Source organism: Anomaloglossus baeobatrachus, chromosome 6 (assembly GCF_048569485.1).
Source record: "Anomaloglossus baeobatrachus isolate aAnoBae1 chromosome 6, aAnoBae1.hap1, whole genome shotgun sequence".
Lineage (NCBI taxonomy): Eukaryota > Metazoa > Chordata > Amphibia > Anura > Aromobatidae > Anomaloglossus > Anomaloglossus baeobatrachus.
In genome coordinates this window covers 152,469,639-152,491,052 of record NC_134358.1, presented here as the reverse complement: position 1 = coordinate 152,491,052, position 21,414 = coordinate 152,469,639, and the positions used below count along the sequence as shown (strand labels likewise).

Sequence of the window (21,414 nt, the reverse complement as noted above, 5' to 3'; positions counted from 1 at the left end):
GAGAGCGAGCGAGCGCGCGAAAAAGAGCGCGAAAAAGAGCGCGAAAAAGAGCGCGAAAAAGAGCGCGAAAAAGAGCGCGAAAAAGAGCGCGAAAAAGAGCGCAAGAGAGAAAGAGAAAGAGAGAAAGAGAAAGAGAGAAAGAGCGATAGAGCGATAGAGAGCGAGAGCAGAGAGAGAGAGAAAGAGAAAGAGAGAGATACATTTACACGCACATTATCTCATACGTTGGAGTGAAATGAAACATACATGAAAATCAGGGTGTAAGGAGGTCATCCCATAAATCATTTTCATATCGGAGTAATGTTAAACGGGTTGTCCACTAATGACCATCCCAAATGATTTTGTAATGCTAGTAACACTAAACGTACTTTAGAAATGGCTATTAAACGGGGTTGTCACCTGCTGACAACTAGCACTTCAGCAATTCAGGGACCATAGGAAATATAAAAACATATACAGTATATCACAAAAGTGAGTACACCCCTCACATTTTTGTAAATATTATATATTTTCGTGAGACAACACTGAAGATATGTTGAACTTCCAGTGACCAGTATGAGAGAGTGTGAGTGATAACACTGAATGTAACACTCCTGCTCCCCATTCACACCTCAGACCTTGTAACACTAATGAGTCACATGTCACCGAAGAGGGAAAATGACTAATTGGGCACAATTTGGCCATTATCACTTAAGGTCCAGTCACACTAAGCAACTTACCAGCGATCCCAACAACGATAGGGATCGCTGGTAAGTTGCTAGGAGGTTGCTGGTGAGATGTCACACTGCGACGCTCCAGCGATCCCACCAGCAACCTGACCTGGCAGGGATCGCTGGAGCGTGGCTACACAAGTTGCTGGTGAGCTCACCAGCAACCAGTGACCAGCCCCCAGCGCCGCGTGGAAGATGCTGCGCTTGGTAACTAAGGTAAATATCGGGTAACCAACCCGATATTTACCTTGGTTACCAGTGCACGGAGCTACACGTGCAGAGAGCAGGGAGCAGCGCACACTGAGCGCTGGCTCCCTGCTCTCCTAGTTACAGCACACATCGGGTTAATTACCCGATGTGTGCTGCAGCTAAATGTGCACAGAGCAGGGAGCAGCGCACACTGCTTAGCGCTGGCTCCTTGCTCTCCTAGTTACAGCACACATCGGGTTAATTAACCCGATGTGTCCTGCAGCTACATGTGCACAGAGCAGGAGCCGGCACTGACAGTGAGAGCGGCGGATGCTGGTATCAAAGGTAAATATCGGGTAACCAAGGACAGGGCTTCTTGGTTACCCGATGTTTACATTGGTTACCAGCCTCCGCAGAAGCCGGCTCCTGCTCCCTGCACATTTAGTTGTTGCTGTCTCGCTGTCACACACAGCGATGTGTGCTTCACAGCAGGACAGCAACAACTAAAAAATGGCCCAGGACATTCAGCAACAACCAACGACCTCACAGCAGGGGCCAGGTTGTTGCTGGATGTCACACACAGCAACATCGCTAGCAACGTCACAAAAGTTGTTCGTTAGCAGCGATGTTGCTTAGTGTGACGGGGCCTTTAGTGGTGTACTCACTTTTGTTGCTGATAGTTTAACCATTAATGGCCGTATTGAGTTATTTAGAGGGCACACCACATTTACACTGTTAGCCAAGCTGCACACTGACTACTTTATATTGTACCACAGTGTCATATCTTCAGTGTTATCCCATAAAAACATTTAATAAAATATTTACAGAATGTGATGGGGTGTACTCACTTTTTGTGAAAAACTGTATACTCCGCTCTCACAGCAGCACCGTTCCAGTGAAGTCAGCTCTGCTTTTCATGGAGCAACACACACATGACAGTATTCTGTCACCTGACCGCAACAACCAATCAGTGCTTACCAATTGCGCCAGCTCATCAACATTCTGTCAGCGCAGACATGAGCTCTATCAAAATAGTAAAGGCGGCAGAAGGTCAATGGGAACTAATTGGCTGCAGTAGTCATGTGACACAATGATGTCATGTCATAAACCATGAACATCAGGGCAGATATCAGTGGAACGGCACCAATGTGCCTATGCATAGTTTTTATTTTCTATGGGGCCCTGTGAGCAGCAGACAATCCATCTAATAGCTGTCTCTAAAGTAACTTTATAGTGTTACTAGCATTAAAAAAAATCTTTGGCAATGGGAAGAGGGATGGAGCGTGCTCAGCTAGGTGGATGTGCACAAAGCTATACACTGTGAACACTAGGTGGCGCCATACTATGAAAAGTAATTGTCAGCACTCTTTACGGTTTCGGGGGGGGGGGGGGTGGAGAGGGGGTTTATTACAGCATGTAAAAGGCAAATGCTCATTACTTTCTGATGTATACAATGTATATGATCATGATATTGGGACAATCCCTTTGACAATGCAGGCTTTCTTGTTTCAGGAAGTATACTTTTACAGTGGATAAAAGGTAAATGATGTAAAAATAACAGCGTCTTACTGGAAGAATCCCAGAGCTGGATCCTGAAATGGCGGTGGGGTCAGTATTGTGAGGACATATAAGTGCCGCCAGCACCACGGCAGAAGACGTCACCCTACCTGCAGGAACTGATGGTGCAGACTATACCTTAGTATATTGCTCTTTATGGAGATTTACACTTTGTTCTTTTACAGTACACACATTTCAAGGGTTTTTAAAAAACTGAAAAAATAATTTAAAAGATTTTCCTGGGATAACAGCAGATCAAAGGGACTGAGGAAATGTGGAGCTGGTACTGGGCGGCTGCATAGGATAACGCCGACTAGAACAAAGGGGCGTTACCTGAAGATCACAAAAAAGTTTTATTTCAAAATAAAATTTGCTCTCACAATCTTCTACATCTCCAGTTTTGAGGACAGTCCACATCCTACAGTAAATTATAACCAAACTGGCAGTCACCAGGAGGCAGCACGAAATTCGGGGGGGGGGGGGGGGGTGGGGGTCTACAATATTGCTTAGTTCAGCTGCTGCAGAACTTCTTTTTGAAGAGAAAGCGCAGCCGCCTGTCCACCATTAATCTGCTATTCATAAAGGAGGTTACCAGTGGCTGTATGCTTCGGTTCAGCAGCAGACACATAGTACTGTATTTAATACCCTGCATCTGCTGCAGAACCTCTTCTTCAGTTACTGGCACAGTAAAATGCACTGTATAATAATAACATTTATTCACTTATATAGCGCTTTACAGACATCAGTAACACTGTCCCCCATTGGAGCTCAAAATCTAAAGTCCCTACCTGTAGGTCTTTGTAGTGTGGGAAGAAACCGGAAAACCTGGAGGAAACCCACGCAAATACGGGGAGAACATACAAACTCCCTGCAGATGTTGTCCTTGGTGGGATTTGAACCCATTACCCCAGCGCTGCAAGACTGCAGTGCTAACCACTGAGCCACCGTGCTGCCCTCATACCCATTATAGAAAAGTGATCTGTGGCGTCTGCTGGAAGAGGTGAGCGGCCCCTGGATATCACAACCGATCTTTGTATAATCGTGGTGGTGTGACATCAGCGTGTGATGAGCAGACATTAATTACGGGCCTCTCGGTGGGACACTTACAAGTGTTATACATGTATTTAGCAGCTTTAGGTAAACGCTTTACGTTGATTATTACCTGTACTGATGACTTGATGCTCTTTTAAGAGCAGAAGGACTTAAAAAAAAAAAAAAAAAAAAAATCCTGGACCCTGATTCTGGCGATACAGAGCCCTTCAGGGATGGGCAGAACACTGCACCCTTTAGTAGCCAGCCACATGAATCTAGCAGCCGGTTTGCCTTTCCTCTATGCAGATTTCATGTTACTTCCCTGACTCGTTTTATTCTTTGTGCTAATCTTATGAAATATTATTTTGCATTTTCAGCAGACTCCGGGCAGGAGGACCTGTAATGACTTCTACAGATGGGCATAAAAAGCTCAAGATTTCAGCCAGATGCAGCCATCAGGCCTAGAATTACACTGGGACGTGAAGCGAAGAGTGGAAGATCTCATCATCTCGTGCGGAAAATCACCTTACTGGTGACTTGGATTCTTCTTTTCTCCTGTAGAAAATAAATAATGGGGTGTCCTTGAGGGGTTCCCTTATTTAATACATGGGTGCTCAGCTTAGCAGACAGATTTGTTGGCTGCAATAATCTTTGGCACAACCTGGTTCGCTGTGAGGCAAGATTGGAGGATCAGAGGCAGGAGTAGCCCGGGGGGGGGGGGGGGGTAAAAAATGCCTCACGGGACTAGTCCTGCTTCATTAGCCTATGATAGGCAGGGAGTACATTTTTAAAAAGAAAAAAACAAACAAAACCTAACCGGCAATATTAGTATTATGCATAAAATACCACAGTCAGTGAGGAGTGAGCACTACCATGCTCTGGTGCTCAAAACCAGCAGTCGGATCGGACGGGCTAAACTCGTGTCCCCAAGTACAGAGGAAGTCAATGGGGAACTAGCATTTTTCAGGAAAATCTGCTGGAAAAATGCTTGCATTCCCCATTAACTTCCATTATAATCGGTACAAGAGTCGAGCCCGTCCAACTGCAAGACTGCAGTGCTAACCACCGAGCCACTGTGCCGCCCATGGCTTATTAGTGATGGGCGATCACTGCTTGGGTCATGTAACAAGCATTTGGATGCTTGAATGGGCTTGATTCGTGTACTGAGTATAATGGAAGTCAATGGGGACCTTGAGCATTTTTCTGAAAGATTTCCCGGAAAAATGCTCGAGCTCCCCATTGACTTCCATTACACTCGGGTGCTCAAGTTGCATCCATCCGAGCATCCAACCACTCATTACGAGTCCCGAGCACCCGAGCATGGTAGTGCTCACTCATCACTACTCATCATAGCAGTAGTTGAAGGTAAAAGGAGGGTCTGACAGGTTCCCTTTAAAGTCTTTGATGAGTTTTTGAAAGGTAATTTTTTTTTACATTTGTGTAGTTAAAATGCACAAAACCAAACGTCAGCATGACAATACATACGCATAAAAGGCAGCTTCTCGGGGCACGGGAGGTGTGGAGAGATCGTAAAGTTTTCTGGCAGATACATGGTTGACTGTGCAGTGAAATCCGTAGAGTTTGTCCCATCTGGATAATCTGTGGAGGAACAAACAAATTCAAAGTAAGGAGCAAACCTGAGAAAACTGGAGAATTACTGTAACCAATACTGTCAAAATGTTCTGGTGTCTGTAAAGAATAAGAAATGAAAAATAAACAGATACCAAGCAGACTGACAATTCACATCAAAAACAGATTGTGATGGGCTTCAAGATATCTCCAAATATGCTAATTCATCTGAACCTGATTTTTTTGGGGACCCTCCGACTGCCCCTGCCCCAACAGAACATGGAGTAAAATAGATGAATTTCCTGATCACGTTGCTGTGACTGTAGATCCATCAGCCCTGAAGGGTAGCGCTGTAATAAAGCAGAGCTGTGAGAGCTGCAGCAAATTCATTTGCAGGAAGACAAATTTTGATTCTCCCTTTCTGTGTCAGTCACTTGTCTCACACTGGTAATGCCCCTTCTATACAAAATAAGCTCTGGAGGCGGAGTTATCGTCCAGGCAGCATCCGCCCCATAGCCTGGAAGAGCTCATTCACATAAAGTGATATCACATGCCTTGTTGTGGATAAATCATCTGATATGAGGCAGGTAGGACATTTTTCAGCAGTCTATAACCTGTCTGCCCATATTAATAGTTTAGATGGGTTAAATGTGGTGACATATTCCCTTTAACCCTTCAGATAAATTATTTAACACAACCAAATGCAGACCATAAACTGGCAGGGAACTATAAAGGGAGTCAGCCACCCCAAGGACTTAGTCCTTATAAAAAATATAACAGTGATATATTTTAGTGTTATATTGCCTAAGAAAGCTACTTATTTCTTACGCAATTGAGGCAGCTCCCATGCACCCAAGGCACAGCCAGGGGCTCAGTGCAGTTATGCCTCCTCATTTTGCATTTTGAACACTGACACTGCCCCTAATTGACAGCATTCACTTGACCAGAGTGAGCGCCACCTAAGCTCAATCTACAGCACACAGACACTGAAGGAGCCCAGCGGTGCTCACACAGTGTCAGTGTAGGTGCACACCATGTAGGTACCAGTGCACTCTCATGCCTGGATCCTTTCCACAGACACCACACACTACAGATACTGGGAGTGCAGCGGTCCATGGTGGGGGTCATCTAAAATCTCAAAATATTTATCCTCATTTTACAAAGAGGTTACCCACTTCTTCCCAAAGAAATTAGAAAGTTTAGCCTGTTCTTCTGCTTCATTTCCTCCTCTTTTCTTCCATATAAAATTTGTCATGGTCTTTGTGTTGAGATTCTTTCATTCAACCAGAATATTAGGTTCCCTTAGAGTGAATGTGTCATGTGTGTGCGGTGGAATCTTGGCCAAACAGTTCAGTATCTCTTCCCTCCTACTTTTTTTGTCTCTTCTCTGACTAATGAGGCAAAAAGTCAGAGCCGTCAATCATGGAAGAGGACAGTGGAGATAAGTGGAAAACAAGAAAGCTAAAAGGGTCACTGAACTGGCCGGCTTTGTGCTGACAGATTCCCTCAAGTAGTTTAGTGTATATGTTACAGGCAATGTATGAAAACCCAGCATTCTATAGAATACCTAGGCAATGTACCGTATACAATCCTTGTCGTTTTCAGGCAAGGTATGAAATATCTGCGTTGTTCTATACTTTCCCTAGGCATTACATAAAATGTCTAGGTATTGGACTTCCTGTTCCTGTCCTGGCTGAGGTGGAAGCTTAGAGGAGAGCTCCTGCCACCCCTCACAGAAACCGACTAAAAACAGACCCCCCCGGACGAGCCACCAAACAGAGAGCAGCACAGGAGGTTACCTAAAGCAGACAGCTATGGAACGGTACCTCCTGAGAAGCTCTGGGAGCGGTGAGTCAGCCTGGAGAAGCTTTGATATGGACAGAGGAGAAGATAAGATAATGGCGCCGAGCCTGATGGGGGAGGAGCCTGAACGCATGGTGAGAGACACAGAAAAGCAAACACAGAGCTGGAAGGGGAGAGATAAGGGAGATATGAGCGAGGAGACAGGAGATAAGGAAGATATGAGTGAGGAGTCACAGGAGGACACAGCAGGAGAGAGGTGGATGCAGGGGACTGATGACAGTGGATCCCAATGGGAGGATGAAGGAGATATGGAGGCAGAGGGGAGAGAAGATGCAGGCAAAGCAGGGCACCTCAGAGACACAGCAGTGTTGGAGGATGAAACTGACAAACAGTACAGGGAGATTAATCCCACTCAGACTCACAGGAAGTCAAATGCAAGAATTAATAATACCCCTTCCAAAGGAAACAAAAAGCAGCTTACTACACCAACATCACAAGCCTGCAAGCTATTGGGGGATGGAGGTGGTGGCCCAGTCCAGACAAAGAGAACTAAGAAAACAGCACCACCTGCAGGCCAAGACAAGTACACACAAAAGCTTAATGTGGACTATAAAAAACTGGCTGAAGAAGTGACATCACACTTGTCAAAAGAGATTAAAGTGGCTATTGAGGCAGCCATACAAACATCATTAGCTAATATGCAAAAACAGATAAATGCCCATGCATCTAGACTGGCAGAATCAGAGCAGAGAATATCTGACTCCGAGGAGACAATACTGGCTATGCAAGCACAAATAGCAGCTCTAGCAAAATCTAATGAATACTTGAAGGATAAAGCGGACGATTTGGAAAACAGATCGAGACGAAACAACCTACGTATAGTCGGGTTGCCAGAGTCTGTGTCGATTGGACAGTTGGATAATATATGCGAGTTGGAGCTACCGCAGGCCCTGGGCATAAAGGCGAAATTCAGAGTTGAAAGAGCCCACAGAGTGGGTCCACTGAGACACCAGGAGGCTAATAAGGGAGAGGGCCAAAACTCAAACAAGAATACCCCGATAAGAGCCAGGCAGGTGATTGTCAAGTACCTTGATTATAAGCATAAGGAGGAAATATTGAGGGCCTTTAGAGAACGAAAGCGTCCACTACAATATCAAGGCAACAGACTGCTAATTTTTGGGGATTATTCAGCGGAAGTATCCAGAAGGAGAAAAGAATTTACCAAAATTTGCTCATTTCTGTACAACAAAAAAGTAAAGTGCCAGCTATTATACCCTGCTACACTGAAAGTTAGAAACCCCAATGGCTCGTTTGTATACTACAAGGACTACAAAGAAGCAGAAAACATTCTCATGGCAGAGCTCAACAAGACTAGGTCAGAAAGGCAAGAAAAAGGAGCTAGTGGAGAAGGGAATAATAGAAGAGGATCCCCCACAAGCTCAGGAAGAGATGTGGGACGTCTTGGGGGACAAAAGCAAGTCGAGACCAGGGAGGAAAGGAGGCCAAGCCCGGGTCGACAGCATAATTCTCGCCTGGAACACAGGAACCAACCCTTGGAGAGAAACCATGATACCTGAACTGGAACTCGCTCATTGTTTTTCCTTTTTTTGCCTGTTTTTTTTTTTTTTTTTTTTCTCTTCCCAAACAGGGAGAGGCGTTGAGGAGGATGCATTACGGAGAGAGGGTTGGGGAGGTGAGAGGAGGAGGGGGAAGGGAAAAAAGAGAGGAAAACATCCCAAAGTCTGGGTCCTCTTCCCCCCCCCCCTCTCTTTTTTTTTTTTTTTTTTTTTGTTCTTCTCCTTTCTTTCTCCATCTTCTCTCCCCTTGGTCTTTTTTTTCTTTTTTTCTTTTTCTCCTTTGTCCAGGAACATCATCCAAATTCAAATGAAGTGGGCCTGTTCTGGGCGGACTGATGGCTACCTGGAGTCAGAGATAAGTAGGACTGGAGAATCTTGCTGAGGTTTTGACATACTGTGCTAATTTTTGCATAATTTTCAAAGGCTTATTCAAGTTAGTCCGGGGATAGAACATATATTTTTTGGGGGGTGATTAGGGAGCTACATATTTTGGCTAGGAATAGGGGAGCTCACCAACGTGGCGGGAAGCGCCGTGGATTTCTCGGAAGGGAAATTATGTTTTACAGTTACATGCTTTTTGTTGTATTTGTTATATTTGCAAGGTGGGGAAAGGGAGTGTCGATTTTGTGGTACCAACTGTGATTCTAGTGTCGAACATCTCGTCTTCCTTGATGCAGGGGCCCATAGGGGAGGGAGTAGTAAAAGCAGAATACCCAGGTAAACATGATACAGATAACTACGTGGAATGTTAAAGGGCTGAGATCACCTAACAAACGAGCAATGATATTGAGACATCTGAAAAGACTAAAGACAGACATTGCCTTATTACAGGAAACCCACTTGGGGGGGGAGGACTTTTTCCGCATGAAGAAACATTGGGTGGGCACCGTTTACGGGGCAGCGGCACAAGGTAGAAAAGCGGGCACTATGATTCTAATAAATAAACAATTCAGTCATGAGGTAGTGGCACATGAGGCAGACGACCATGGAAGGTGGCAGCACTTAACAATCGTTAGTCCAGCGGGTAAACTCAGTATTTATAATGTCTATGGCCCAAATTCACAACAAATCACATTTCATGATGACATAAAGGCCACCATATTAGCAGATGGGGAGGCTAACATTATAGTGGGAGGCGATTTTAACACTGTCCCAGACTCAGCTGAAGATAGGAGGAGGGGCGAGGAGGGGACAGCTAATGTGGGCAGGAGTTTAGACAATAGGGATGTAACATTAGAAGACGTAGGACTGAAAGACATCTGGAGACTAACTCACCCACATGACAGAGAGTATACACACTTCTCTCACCCTCATGATAGCTGGTCACGTATTGATCAGTTCTGGATCTCGCAAGACTTACTGAGTGGAACGCAAGATTGTGTGATAGAGAATATGGTGATCTCTGATCATAGTCCGGTGAGATTGGGCATTAGAGAGAAATTCAGGAGAGGTACAGATATCATATGGAGATTCCCATCGTTCCTTCTCAGGCAAGATAATTTCCATAAGGTGCTACAGGAGTGGTGGGGAGAATTCGCAGAGGACAATAAGGAACATAGAGAGTCCCCAGTGATATTTTGGGAAACGGCAAAAGCGGTCCTAAGGGGCCGTCTGGTGGGGTACGCAGCCATGATCAAACGGAAAACCAATGAGAATTATAATTTCCATAGTGAAGCAGTACGGGTAGCATATACAAATTATGTGACAAATAGATCTCCCATGACAAAAGGCAGATGGCTGGAGGCAAAAGAGGGATTTGACGAATGGGCCAAAAAAAAGGAACAACTATTCTGGTCGCACAAGGAGGTTGACTTACATAGGTTTGGCAACAAGGCGGGAAGGATGTTGGCCAATCTGGCAAGGGGCAGCAGAAAGATGACAGTGATCTCTAAACTGAAAACAAAGGGGGGAGAGGTGACTACGGATCCTAAGGACATTAATAAACTGTTGGGAGATTACTATAGAAAACTATATGGGTCAGGGAATAACGACATGACTGATGAGGCAGAGTGGCTAAGACAAGCCCAAATGCCTAGCTTGACGGAGGAAGATTTGAGTGCCTTAAACGCAGATATCACAGTAGAGGAGGTGACGAGAACAATTGGGGAGCTTAACACCAACAAGGCACCGGGACCTGACGGTTTCAATAGTGAATTCTATAAGGCTCTGAAGGATCTGATCTCGCCGGATCTAACCTCAGTCTTTAATGCTTTCCTGGGAGGGGCGGAAATACCCAAAAATTCCAACATAGCATATATTAAATTACTCCCCAAGGGAACCAAGGACCTGGATGATCCCTCTAGTTATAGACCTATATCGCTCATAAATCAGGATTTAAAAATTATGTCCAAGATCATGGCTAATAGACTGGCCGAGATCTTACCTAGGATCATTACGAATCACCAGGTGGGGTTTATTAAGGGGAGAAATGCCGTTACCAATATCCGAAAGACAATTCTAGTGGTAGACGCGGTTAGACTGGGTCTCACTGAGGGAGGGGCTAGACCTGCCCTAGTTACACTTGACGCAGAAAAAGCGTTTGATAATGTAAATTGGGGGTGGTTAGACAGGGTAATGGAGGCCATAGGGATTGTAGGCAAGATGAGACTTTACATTAGAAACCTTTATGCCAACTCGGGAGCTAGGGTACACACTCCGGGCTTTCTATCAGACGTGTTCCCTTTGATGAAGGGAACAAGACAGGGCTGCCCATTATCTCCTCTTTTATTCAACCTGGCAATCGAGCCGTTGTCAAGAATACTACAGGGACAAAATAGCTTTAAAGGAATCAAGATAAGGGGTTCAGAAGTAAAGACAGCGCTTTTTGCTGATGACATCATACTTTATATGGGGGACCCCGGTGCGGATTTGCCACAGACTCTTGCCTTGATTGAAAAATTTGGCTCATTCTCCGGTTTCAAACTGAACAAAAAAAAATGCGAGATCATGTTCCTAAAGGGGCATCATGGGACAATGGGGGGACAAATAAGGGATGGCTGTCTATGTGGAATTCCTATAGCACAATCTTCAATTAAATACCTGGGAGTGCATATAGGAAGATCGGTGGAAACAATCTATAACTTGAATTATGGACCGCTAATCAGGAAAATTACAGTTCAATTAAAGGGATGGAAAGGTCTGCCACTTCCATTACTGGCAAGATGCCACCTGATAAAAATGATGAGCTTTCCTAGGCTGCTGTATCCCTTCCAGACAATCCCGCTATTGCTAAAACTAAAGGATGTGAATAAGCTCAACTCCGCGTATACAGAATTTCTGTGGAGGGGAAGGAAACCCAGAATAAAGCTGCGTACGCTGATGAAGTCAGCAGAGGAGGGAGGTCTAAACTTTCCAGATGTCCAAGGGTATAATCTTGTATGTATCATGAGGCATGTAATTGATTGGGTGAGAGGAACGAGTAGGCACTCAGATCATGCGATGGAAACTAAATATGCGTCACCGTGGGATCTGACGTCCATTCTACACTCCCCACTATCCAGGGTTGAAGGGCACATAAGGAACTCAATTATATTCCGAGACACCATGCTAACATGGAAGTCGGTAAGGAAAAAACTGGGGCTCTCATGGAAAGTGTCCAAGTACTTGAACCCCTGGGCATTCCCAAATTTTCCCCTGGGACGAGAAAACAAGCTATTTACTAGATGGAAAGAGAGGGGAGTCAGGAGAATGATAGATGTTATGAATGTGGAGGACAGGAGGTGGATGACAGGTCGGGAAGTGTTGGATAAGTACAACCTTAATAGCTCACATGTCATCCAGTATGAACAATTGAAACATGGAATAATAGGAGACCTGGGTGTGGTTGGAAGAGAGCTGAACAGAAGTTCGATTGATGAGTTACTGGAATGTGATGTAACAAGTATAAATGTCTCTAAAATTTATCGATCGCTAAGGGGGGTGCTTATCTCACGGGAGGATAGTCGGACTTTAAAAGCGTGGGGGAAACAATTGGGAAGGGAAGAAGTGGTGGATGATATACTGAGAGGATGGGTACAAGTGCGGAAACATATTACCAATGAGAGATGGAGAGACACTCAATTCAGAATTCTACATAGGGCCATTATAGGTTTCAACATACCAGGTAGGGATAGGTGGTGTCCTAAGTGTCAAAAAGAAAAAACGGATATGCTACATGGGCTATGGGAATGTGAGACAATCGCTAGGTTCTGGAACCAAGTCAGACTATTTGCCCAGTCAACATGGGGAATTTTCAGCAAACTAGACTTAATGGTGTGGATTTTCCACTCCTTTGAGGGAGGAGTAGGAGGAGGACCGAACACGCCGGAAAAGAGGAAATACGCAATAATGCATGACATAGCCATGATAGCTAAGCGTTGCATCTTAAAACACTGGATTCAAAGGGAGGGCCCATCCATAAAGGAGGTTGTGGGCGAACTACACAACCTTCTGAGGTGGGAAAAACTAGAAGCGGAGAGGGATAAAGATGGGTTGACAGCCAAGTTTTTTGTGAGATGGAGACATTTTATTGAAAGCCAATTCACACAGGGAGAAATAATTAACCTGATGGCACCTTTTGTTCACTCAGAGTGGTATATCCTGAGCGATATTCAGGACAGCCTGGGTAAACTGAGAATCACCTAGGAGGGGGCTCTGGCGGGAGGGGGAGACGAGACGGTTGGGAATACCAAGACACGCTAGCAAAATTGAAATCATTCAGGGACGACACAGAGATTTAACGAATTGTATTGCATATGTTATATTATATTTCATTACCTATGTTTTGGTTTAATGTTACTGTATACTATCTTAAATCGAACAGCAACATGGAACTCCAAATTGGGGTATCACCCACCTCTATGTCACATTTTGTCAGACGAATGTTCTTCTTTTGCAATGATACTTGTCATGTTTTTACAAATTTGAAAAATCAATAAAAAACGTTTTGGAAAAAAAAAATGTCTAGGTATTATAAAGAATGACAACAACTGCTCAGGGCAAAGTCTGATATATTGCCCAGATTGGAAAAGTCTTTAGTAACAAACAGTTAAAAAAAACTAATGAAAGAAGTAACAAGCAGTCAAAAAACGAATGAAAGTAACAAGCAGTCAAAAAACTAATGAAAGAAGAAATCGTAAATGAACAACAGGATATCTTTACTGGGATAAAACACAAAGGAACAGAAGTGTCATTCCTGACTATTAGTCTTTAGTAACAAACAGTCAAAAACATGAAAGAAGAAATGCAAACTGAACAACAGGATATCTTTGCTGGGGAAAAAAAAAAGGAAATCAGAAGTGTCATTCCTGACTATTTTTTGCAGCACGGGAGGCTAGAATGGCATTTTAATACTAAGGGCAACTGAGCCAGTTTCACGGATCTGCTGCTGCCTGCTCTGTCCACCTACTTTTGGATGCAAAGGGCAACTGAGCCAGTTTCACAGATCTGCTGCTGCCTGCTCTGTCCACCTACTTTTGGATGCAAAGGGCAACTGAGCCAGTTTCACAGATCTGCTGCTGCCTGTTTTGTGCACCTACATTTGGACGGACCACCCCTGCAGTATTCTACACTCCGCCCGTTTGTCATTTAGGTATTCTATAGAATGACTAGGAAATGTATGAACATCTGATGTATTTCATACTTTGACGACCCATTTCCGGCATTGTATACATTACATAGGTATTCTATAGAATGCCTGTTTTTACACATTGCCGGTAACGTATACACTACTCACAAAAAGTTAAAAGATATTTGGCTTTCAGGTGAAATTTCATCCGAATATGCACTCTTAACCTTTTCAGGTGACCTTAGGGTATGTGCACATGTATTAGGATTTGGTGCAATTATTAGCAGGAAAAATGCACATTTTTTAGTGCAACTTTTTCCCATTTACTAGATGTGACCTTCTCAAAACCTTTGAATGCTCATGTCCAACTGTTCAATCTTTCAGTAGTCTTTGCACAATGTGCTGTTTTCTAACAAGGAGCTTGACGGCAAAATTCACAACGGGTGTTTGATCCATGAATTGCCCAATAAATTTCAGGGTTCAATTGGAATTTTTATTAAACAGTCCTCCTCATCATGCTGTTCACATTTTGACATCATGAGACCAAGATGACACCTAAAAGTTGATCAACAGTACCTCACCATTGTGAGGCTTCAAGCAAGACTTTCTCAGAAAGAAGTGGCCACTGAGCTTAGAGTGTCACAGAGTGTCATCAGCAGGTTGCAACAGATCGAGAGACTGGAAGAGTCACAAAAAAGGCATAGAAGTAGACGTCCTTTGACGACATCCCAAGCCGATGACCGCTTCATTGTGAACATTGCCCTTTGAAACTGAATGATGAATGCCACACAACTCCAAGCCCTTTTAATGGAGGTGAGAAGCACACAAGTGTCACGTCAGACCATTTGAAACCATTTACATTAGAGTGGTCTGTGTGCAAGATGACCTACAAAAGGTACCTGACCACACCATCAGGCACAGCCGTCGTCTTTCAGGACAAGGGACAAGTGGACATCAGTGATGTTCACTGATGAAAGTCAATTCCCACTGAGCAGAAATGAAGGATGTTGGAGATGTAAGCGAGAGCTCTATGTATCAACCACTGTTGTAACCAGATGTGTATTTGATGGTGGCGGTATTACAGTGAGGACAGGGGTGAGTTTAGTCAAATACAGAACTGCCCGACACTTTATAAAATGGTACAGTGACAAGCACCTACTACTGGAATAACATCACTAATCCAGTCATTGTGCCTCTGAATGAACAACACAGGACTAATTTCATCTTCACGGATGACAATGCTCAAGCTCATCGAGGTCACATCATTAGGGAATGGCTGCTGGAGACTGGGGAACCTCCAGACCTGAATCCCATAAAAAACCTGTGTGATCAGCTAAGTGGCCACGTAGAGGTTCGTAACTCTTTACCCCAGAACCTCAATGACCTGAGAGCTGCTGTTCAAGAAGAGTGGGATGCCATGCCTCAGCAGACAAATAACTACACTTGTGAACAGCAGGAGACATTGTTGTCAGCTGTAATTGATGGTTACGGCCACATGACAAGTTATTGAGTCATTAACATTTCTGTTGGAGTATACCCACCACTGTTGGCTTTTGTTTCAATAAATAGTTTGAGATGAGGAAATCACCATTGCTGCTTCTACTTAAATGCCCCACTTTAATGATAAAATATCACTATAGTGTGAACATTTTCATAAATTTCACCCCAAAGCCAAATATCCTTATTTTTTGTGCATGTATATCTCAGAAAAAGACATTGTGCCTGACTGCAATATTACTACACTGCTAGCGAAGATGCACTATAAGGGCTCAGTCAGATGGCCATATAACACGGACGATGATCGCATCATAATGCATGGCCTGGCCGGCGGCTCTCCTGACCCGAGTGTCAGCATGTATTTCTATACAGCTCTCATGCTCGGCTCAGGAGAGCTGCCGGCCAGGCCATGCATTGCGATCATCGTTTGTGTTATACGGCCATCTGACTGTGCCCTAAATCTCAGGCTGGCATTGCCAATGCTCAATGGGAACAACAGGTAAGAGACTTGCTAAACATAAAAACACACAACTGATCATACATCGCATCAAACTGGTCTCAATAATTGATTGCCAAAATGGAAAGAGTTATTTCCAGCTCCAAAAGTGATGGCATATGACTAGAATATGCCATCAGAATATATTCTTTGATGGTCCAACCTCTAGACTCACCACTAATCCTGACAATGAAGTGTCTATAGTATGGATTTACAGTGTGGTGCCCTATGATACTTTCACGGCACAACTATCCGGGGCAAGTTTATAAGTGGCCATGCTCCCTGGCCAGCCACGTGTCCAGGGGTGGCTGCTCAGGGACAATTCAAAGGAAACTCAGCGCTAAATCAGCTTCATCATTCTTAGGTCAGTAGGGCCCAGATCCCGATCAAAGTGCTGGATTATCCTACTGATGCGCCACTAAAATATGGGAAAACCCTATCATAGAAAGGTTATCACTCTTGGTTATGTAACTTCGAAATGTAAAGAACTGTCCTCGGACTTCGTGTTGTAGACATCTGCGATGCATGCACATGGAGGTGTCCACAGGCTGGCCCCAGCATTTCAACTACTGGACTACAGCAGTATAAAATCAGCAGCAAATCATGCTTCACAGGGAATGAACACTATACACATTACTAGCAGCTCTATGTGAAAGAACGTCTAAGAAACCGGGAAATAATTGTGGAAATCGGCCAGCAAAATGATGCACCATGAACTATTCCAAGTACATAGATATAGATCTAAAAGTATCTTTTTCCATGACACAGGCACACTCTTTAAAACCTCCATAATTCAATGTTATTATACTATAAACCATAAAGTCCAAAAAGGAGAAAGCTGGTTTTATTCCCTCTTGTAAGCCCCGGATTCACAATTGATATTAATTTACCGTATTTTTTGGATTATAAGATGCACTTTTCCTCCCAAAAATTTGGGAGGAAAATGAGGGGTGGTTCTTAAAAGCCGAAAATAACTTACCGGGGGGTAGTGGAGAGGGGGTCACTGTGGTCATATTGTGCTCCTGTGTGCGGCGCCTGGCACGGCTCCCTGTGCGGTGGCCGTCGCGGCTCCCTGTGCGGTGGCCGGCATGGCTCTGAGCGGCCGCTCGGTGCTGCCCGGAAACGCTCTGTGCAGCGGCCTGCGCTGCTGTGTGCTGGTGCTCAAGATATCAGCGGTAAGTTCTTCAAATAATGGCGCCCATAGTCGGCGCATGCGAAGATAGAGCTCTCGGCTCAAGCTCCCATCTGCGCAAGCGCCGACTGCGGCCGCCGTTTCTTTGAAGTCTGCACCGTCAACATCTTCAGAATGGCCAGTGCCCGCACTGAGCACTAGCACACAGCAGTGCCGGCCGCCCCAGCACAGCTCCGCAGTGAGTATCTGGGGCCCCCTCTGCACTGCCCGTAGCATGGACTTGCTCCACCACCGCCGCTGCCTCCTGTGACCCCCGACTCCACCACTGCTGCTGCCCCTCACCAGACACCACCGGATTATAAAACGGACCCCAGATTTTTACTTTTTTTTTACTTTTTTAGCTCTAAATTTGGGGTGCGTCTTATAAAACAAAAAATACGGTAATTTTCATTAAAATGTCATTGAACAAATAAGCTGAGCAGCAGCATCAATGTCAAGCAGCAGCTGCTAAAGCAAACAAGATTTTAGGGTGTATAAAAAGAGATTAGATCCCAATGTATTATCACCCTTTCATAAATCACTTGTAAGGCCACATCTGGAATATGGGATCCAGCTTTGAGCTCCACATTTTAAAAAAGATATTAAGAAGATAGTCAGTTCAAAGATGGGTAACTAGATTGTTACAAGGAATGGAAGGCCTCCCATATAATGACAGGTTGAAAACGTTAGATCTGTTCAGCTTAGAAAAAAGACGTCTCAGAGGAGATCTCATTTATATGTATGAATACATGTGTGGTCAATACAAAGGACTGGCACATGACTTATTCCTTCCAACGACAATACTAAGGACCAGGGGGCATACACTGAGTGGAAGAAAAGCGATTCTGGTAACTAAATAGGAAAGGGTTCTTTACAGTTAGAGCAGTCAGACTGTGGAATGCCCTACCACAAGAGGTAGTAATGACAGATACTATAACAGCTTTTAAAAAAGGGCTGGATGATTTCATCAGTGCACACAGCATTGTTGGTTATAAGTGACTTAATGACAAAATGTAGAATTGGTGGAGGAAGGTTGAACTAGATGGACCTAGGTCTTCTTTCAGCCTATGTAATTATGTAACATGTGACAAATTATAACTTATCACATGTGTGAGGCCAAGAGAGAAAAAAAGAAGGGAATTTTGTTTACTTACCGTAAATTCCTTTTCTTCTAGCTCCAATTGGGAGACCCAGACAATTGGGGTGTATAGCTTCTGCCTCCGGAGGCCACACAAAGTATTACACTTAAAAGTGTAAAGCCCCTCCCCTTCTGCCTATACACCCCCCCGTGCATCACGGGCTTCTCAGTTTTGGTGCAAAAGCAGTAAGGAGGAAACTTATAAATTGGTTTAAAGTAAATTCAATCCGAAGGAAGTTCGGAAAACTGAAAACCATTCAACATGAACAACATGTGTACACAAAAAAACAACAGCCCGAAGGGAACAGGGGCGGGTGCTGGGTCTCCCAATTGGAGCTAGAAGAAAAGGAATTTACGGTAAGTAAACAAAATTCCCTTCTTCTTTGTCGCTCCATTGGGAGACCCAGACAATTGGGACGTCCAAAAGCAGTCCCTGGGTGGGTAAAATAATACCTCGTAATAGAGCCGTAAAACGGCCCCTTCCTACAGGTGGGCAACCGCCGCCTGAAGGACTCGCCTACCTAGGCTGGCATCTGCCGAAGCATAGGTATCACCTGATAGTGTTTCGTGAAAGTGTGCAGGCTCGACCAGGTAGCCGCCTGACACACCTGCTGAGCCGTAGCCTGGTGCCGCAAAGCCCAGGACGCACCCACGGCTCTGGTAGAATGGGCCTTCAGCCCTGAGGGAACCGGAAGCCCAGAAGAACGGTAAGCTTCGAGAATTGGTTCCTTGATCCACCGAGCCAGGGTTGATTTGGAAGCCTGTGACCCTTTACGCTGACCAGCGACAAGGACAAAGAGTGCATCCGAGCGGCGCAGGGGCGCCGTACGAGAAATGTAGAGTCTGAGTGCTCTCACCAGATCTAACAAGTGCAAATCCTTTTCACATTGGTGAACTGGATGAGGACAAAAAGAAGGTAAGGAGATATCCTGATTGAGATGAAAGGGGGATACCACCTTAGGGAGAAATTCCGGAACCGGACGCAGAACCACCTTGTCCTGGTGAAACACCAGGAAAGGAGCTTTGCATGACAGCGCTGCTAGCTCAGACACTCTCCGAAGTGATGTGACTGCTACTAGGAAGACCACTTTCTGCGAAAGGCGTGAAAGAGAAATATCCTTCATTGGCTCGAAAGGTGGTTTCTGAAGAGCCATCAGCACCCTGTTCAGATCCCAGGGTTCTAACGGACGCTTGTAAGGAGGGACTAAGTGACAAACCCCCTGCAGGAACGTGCGTACCTGTGGAAGTCTGGCTAGGCGCTTCTGAAAAAACACAGAGAGCGCTGAGACTTGTCCCTTAAGGGAGCCGAGCGACAAACCCTTTTCCAATCCGGATTGCAGGAAGGAAAGAAAGGTGGGCAAGGCAAATGGCCAGGGAGCAAAACCCTGATTAGAGCACCAGGATAAGAATATCCTCCACGTCCTGTGGTAGATCTTGGCGGACGTTGGTTTCCTGGCCTGTCTCATAGTGGCAATGACCTCTTGAGATAACCCTGAAGACGCTAGGATCCATGACTCAATGGCCACACAGTCAGGTTGAGGGCCGCAGAATTCAGATGGAAAAACGGCCCTTGAGACAGCAAGTCTGGTCGGTCTGGTAGTGCCCACGGTTGACCCACCGTGAGATGCCACAGATCCGGGTACCACAACCTCCTCGGCCAGTCTGGAGCGACGAGAATGGCGCGGCGGCAGTCGGACCTGATCTTGCGTAACACTCTGGGCAACAGTGCCAGAGGAGGAAACACATAAGGCAGTTGAAACTGTGACCAATCCTGAACTAAGGCGTCTGCCGCCAGAGCTCTGTGATCTTGAGACCGTGCCATGAATGCCGGGACCTTGTTGTTGTGCCGGGACGCCATTAGGTCGACGTCCGGCATCCCCCAGCGGCAACAGATCTCTTGAAACACGTTCGGGTGAAGGGACCATTCCCCTGCGTCCATGCCCTGGCGACTGAGAAAGTCTGCTTCCCAGTTTTCTACGCCCGGGATGTGAACTGCGGATATGGTGGAGGCTGTGGCTTCCGCCCACAGCAGAATCCGCCGGACTTCCTGGAAGGCTTGCCGACTGCGTGTTCCGCCTTGGTGGTTGATGTATGCCACCGCGGTGGAGTTGTCAGACTGAATTCGGATCTGCTTGCCTTCCAGCCACGGCTGGAACGCTTTTAGGGCAAGATACACTGCCCTTATCTCCAGAACATTGATCTGAAGGGAGGACTCTGGCTGAGTCCAGGTACCCTGAGCCCTGTGGTGGAGAAAGACCGCTCCCCACCCTGACAGACTCGCGTCCGTCGTGACCACCGCCCAGGATGGAGGTAGGAAGGATTTCCCCTTCGACAATGAAGTGGGAAGAAGCCACCACCGAAGGGAGGCTTTGGCTGACTGAGAAAGGGAGACGTTCCTGTCGAGGGACGTCGACTTCCTGTCCCATTTGCGGAGGATGTCCCATTGAAGTGGACGCAGATGAAACTGCGCAAAAGGAACTGCCTCCATTGCTGCCACCATCTTCCCTAGGAAGTGCATGAGGCGCCTCAAGGGGTGTGACTGACCTTGAAGGAGAGATTGCACCCCTGTCTGTAGTGAACGCTGTTTGTCCAGCGGAAGCTTCACTATCGCTGAGAGAGTATGAAACTCCATGCCGCGATATGTCAATGATTGGGCCGGTGTCAGATTTGACTTTGGGAAATTGATGATCCACCCGAATCTCTGGAGAGTCTCCAGAGCAATGTTCAGGCTGTGTTGGTATGCCACTCGAGAGGGTGCCTTGACAAGCAGATCGTCTAAGTAAGGGATCACCGAGTGTCCCTGAGAGTGTAGGACTGCGACCACTGTTGCCATGACCTTGGTGAAGACCCGTGGGGCTGTCGCCAGGCCGAAAGGCAGTGCCACGAACTGAAGGTGTTCGTCCCCTATGGCGAAACGCAGGAAGCGCTGATGCTCTGGTGCAATCGGTACGTGGAGATAAGCATCTTTGATGTCGATTGATGCTAGGAAATCTCCTTGGGACATTGAGGCGATGACGGAGCGGAGCGATTCCATCCGGAACCGCCTGGTTTTTACGTGTTTGTTGAGCAGTTTTAGGTCCAGAACAGGACGGAAAGATCCGTCCTTTTTTGGCACCACAAACAAGTTGGA

At 45.6% G+C, this 21,414-nt stretch overlaps 1 protein-coding gene across 1 annotated transcript in view; it reads right to left on the bottom strand.

Annotated features, from left to right (window-relative positions):
- B4GALT6 (beta-1,4-galactosyltransferase 6) overlaps window positions 1-21,414 on the bottom strand; it is a 173,480-nt gene that overhangs the window by 55,862 nt on the left and 96,204 nt on the right. Inside the window, exon 3 of the mRNA XM_075353324.1 lies at window positions 4,974-5,087. Coding sequence (XP_075209439.1) covers window positions 4,974-5,087 — 114 coding nt within the window. The remainder of the gene's footprint in view (window positions 1-4,973; window positions 5,088-21,414) is intronic.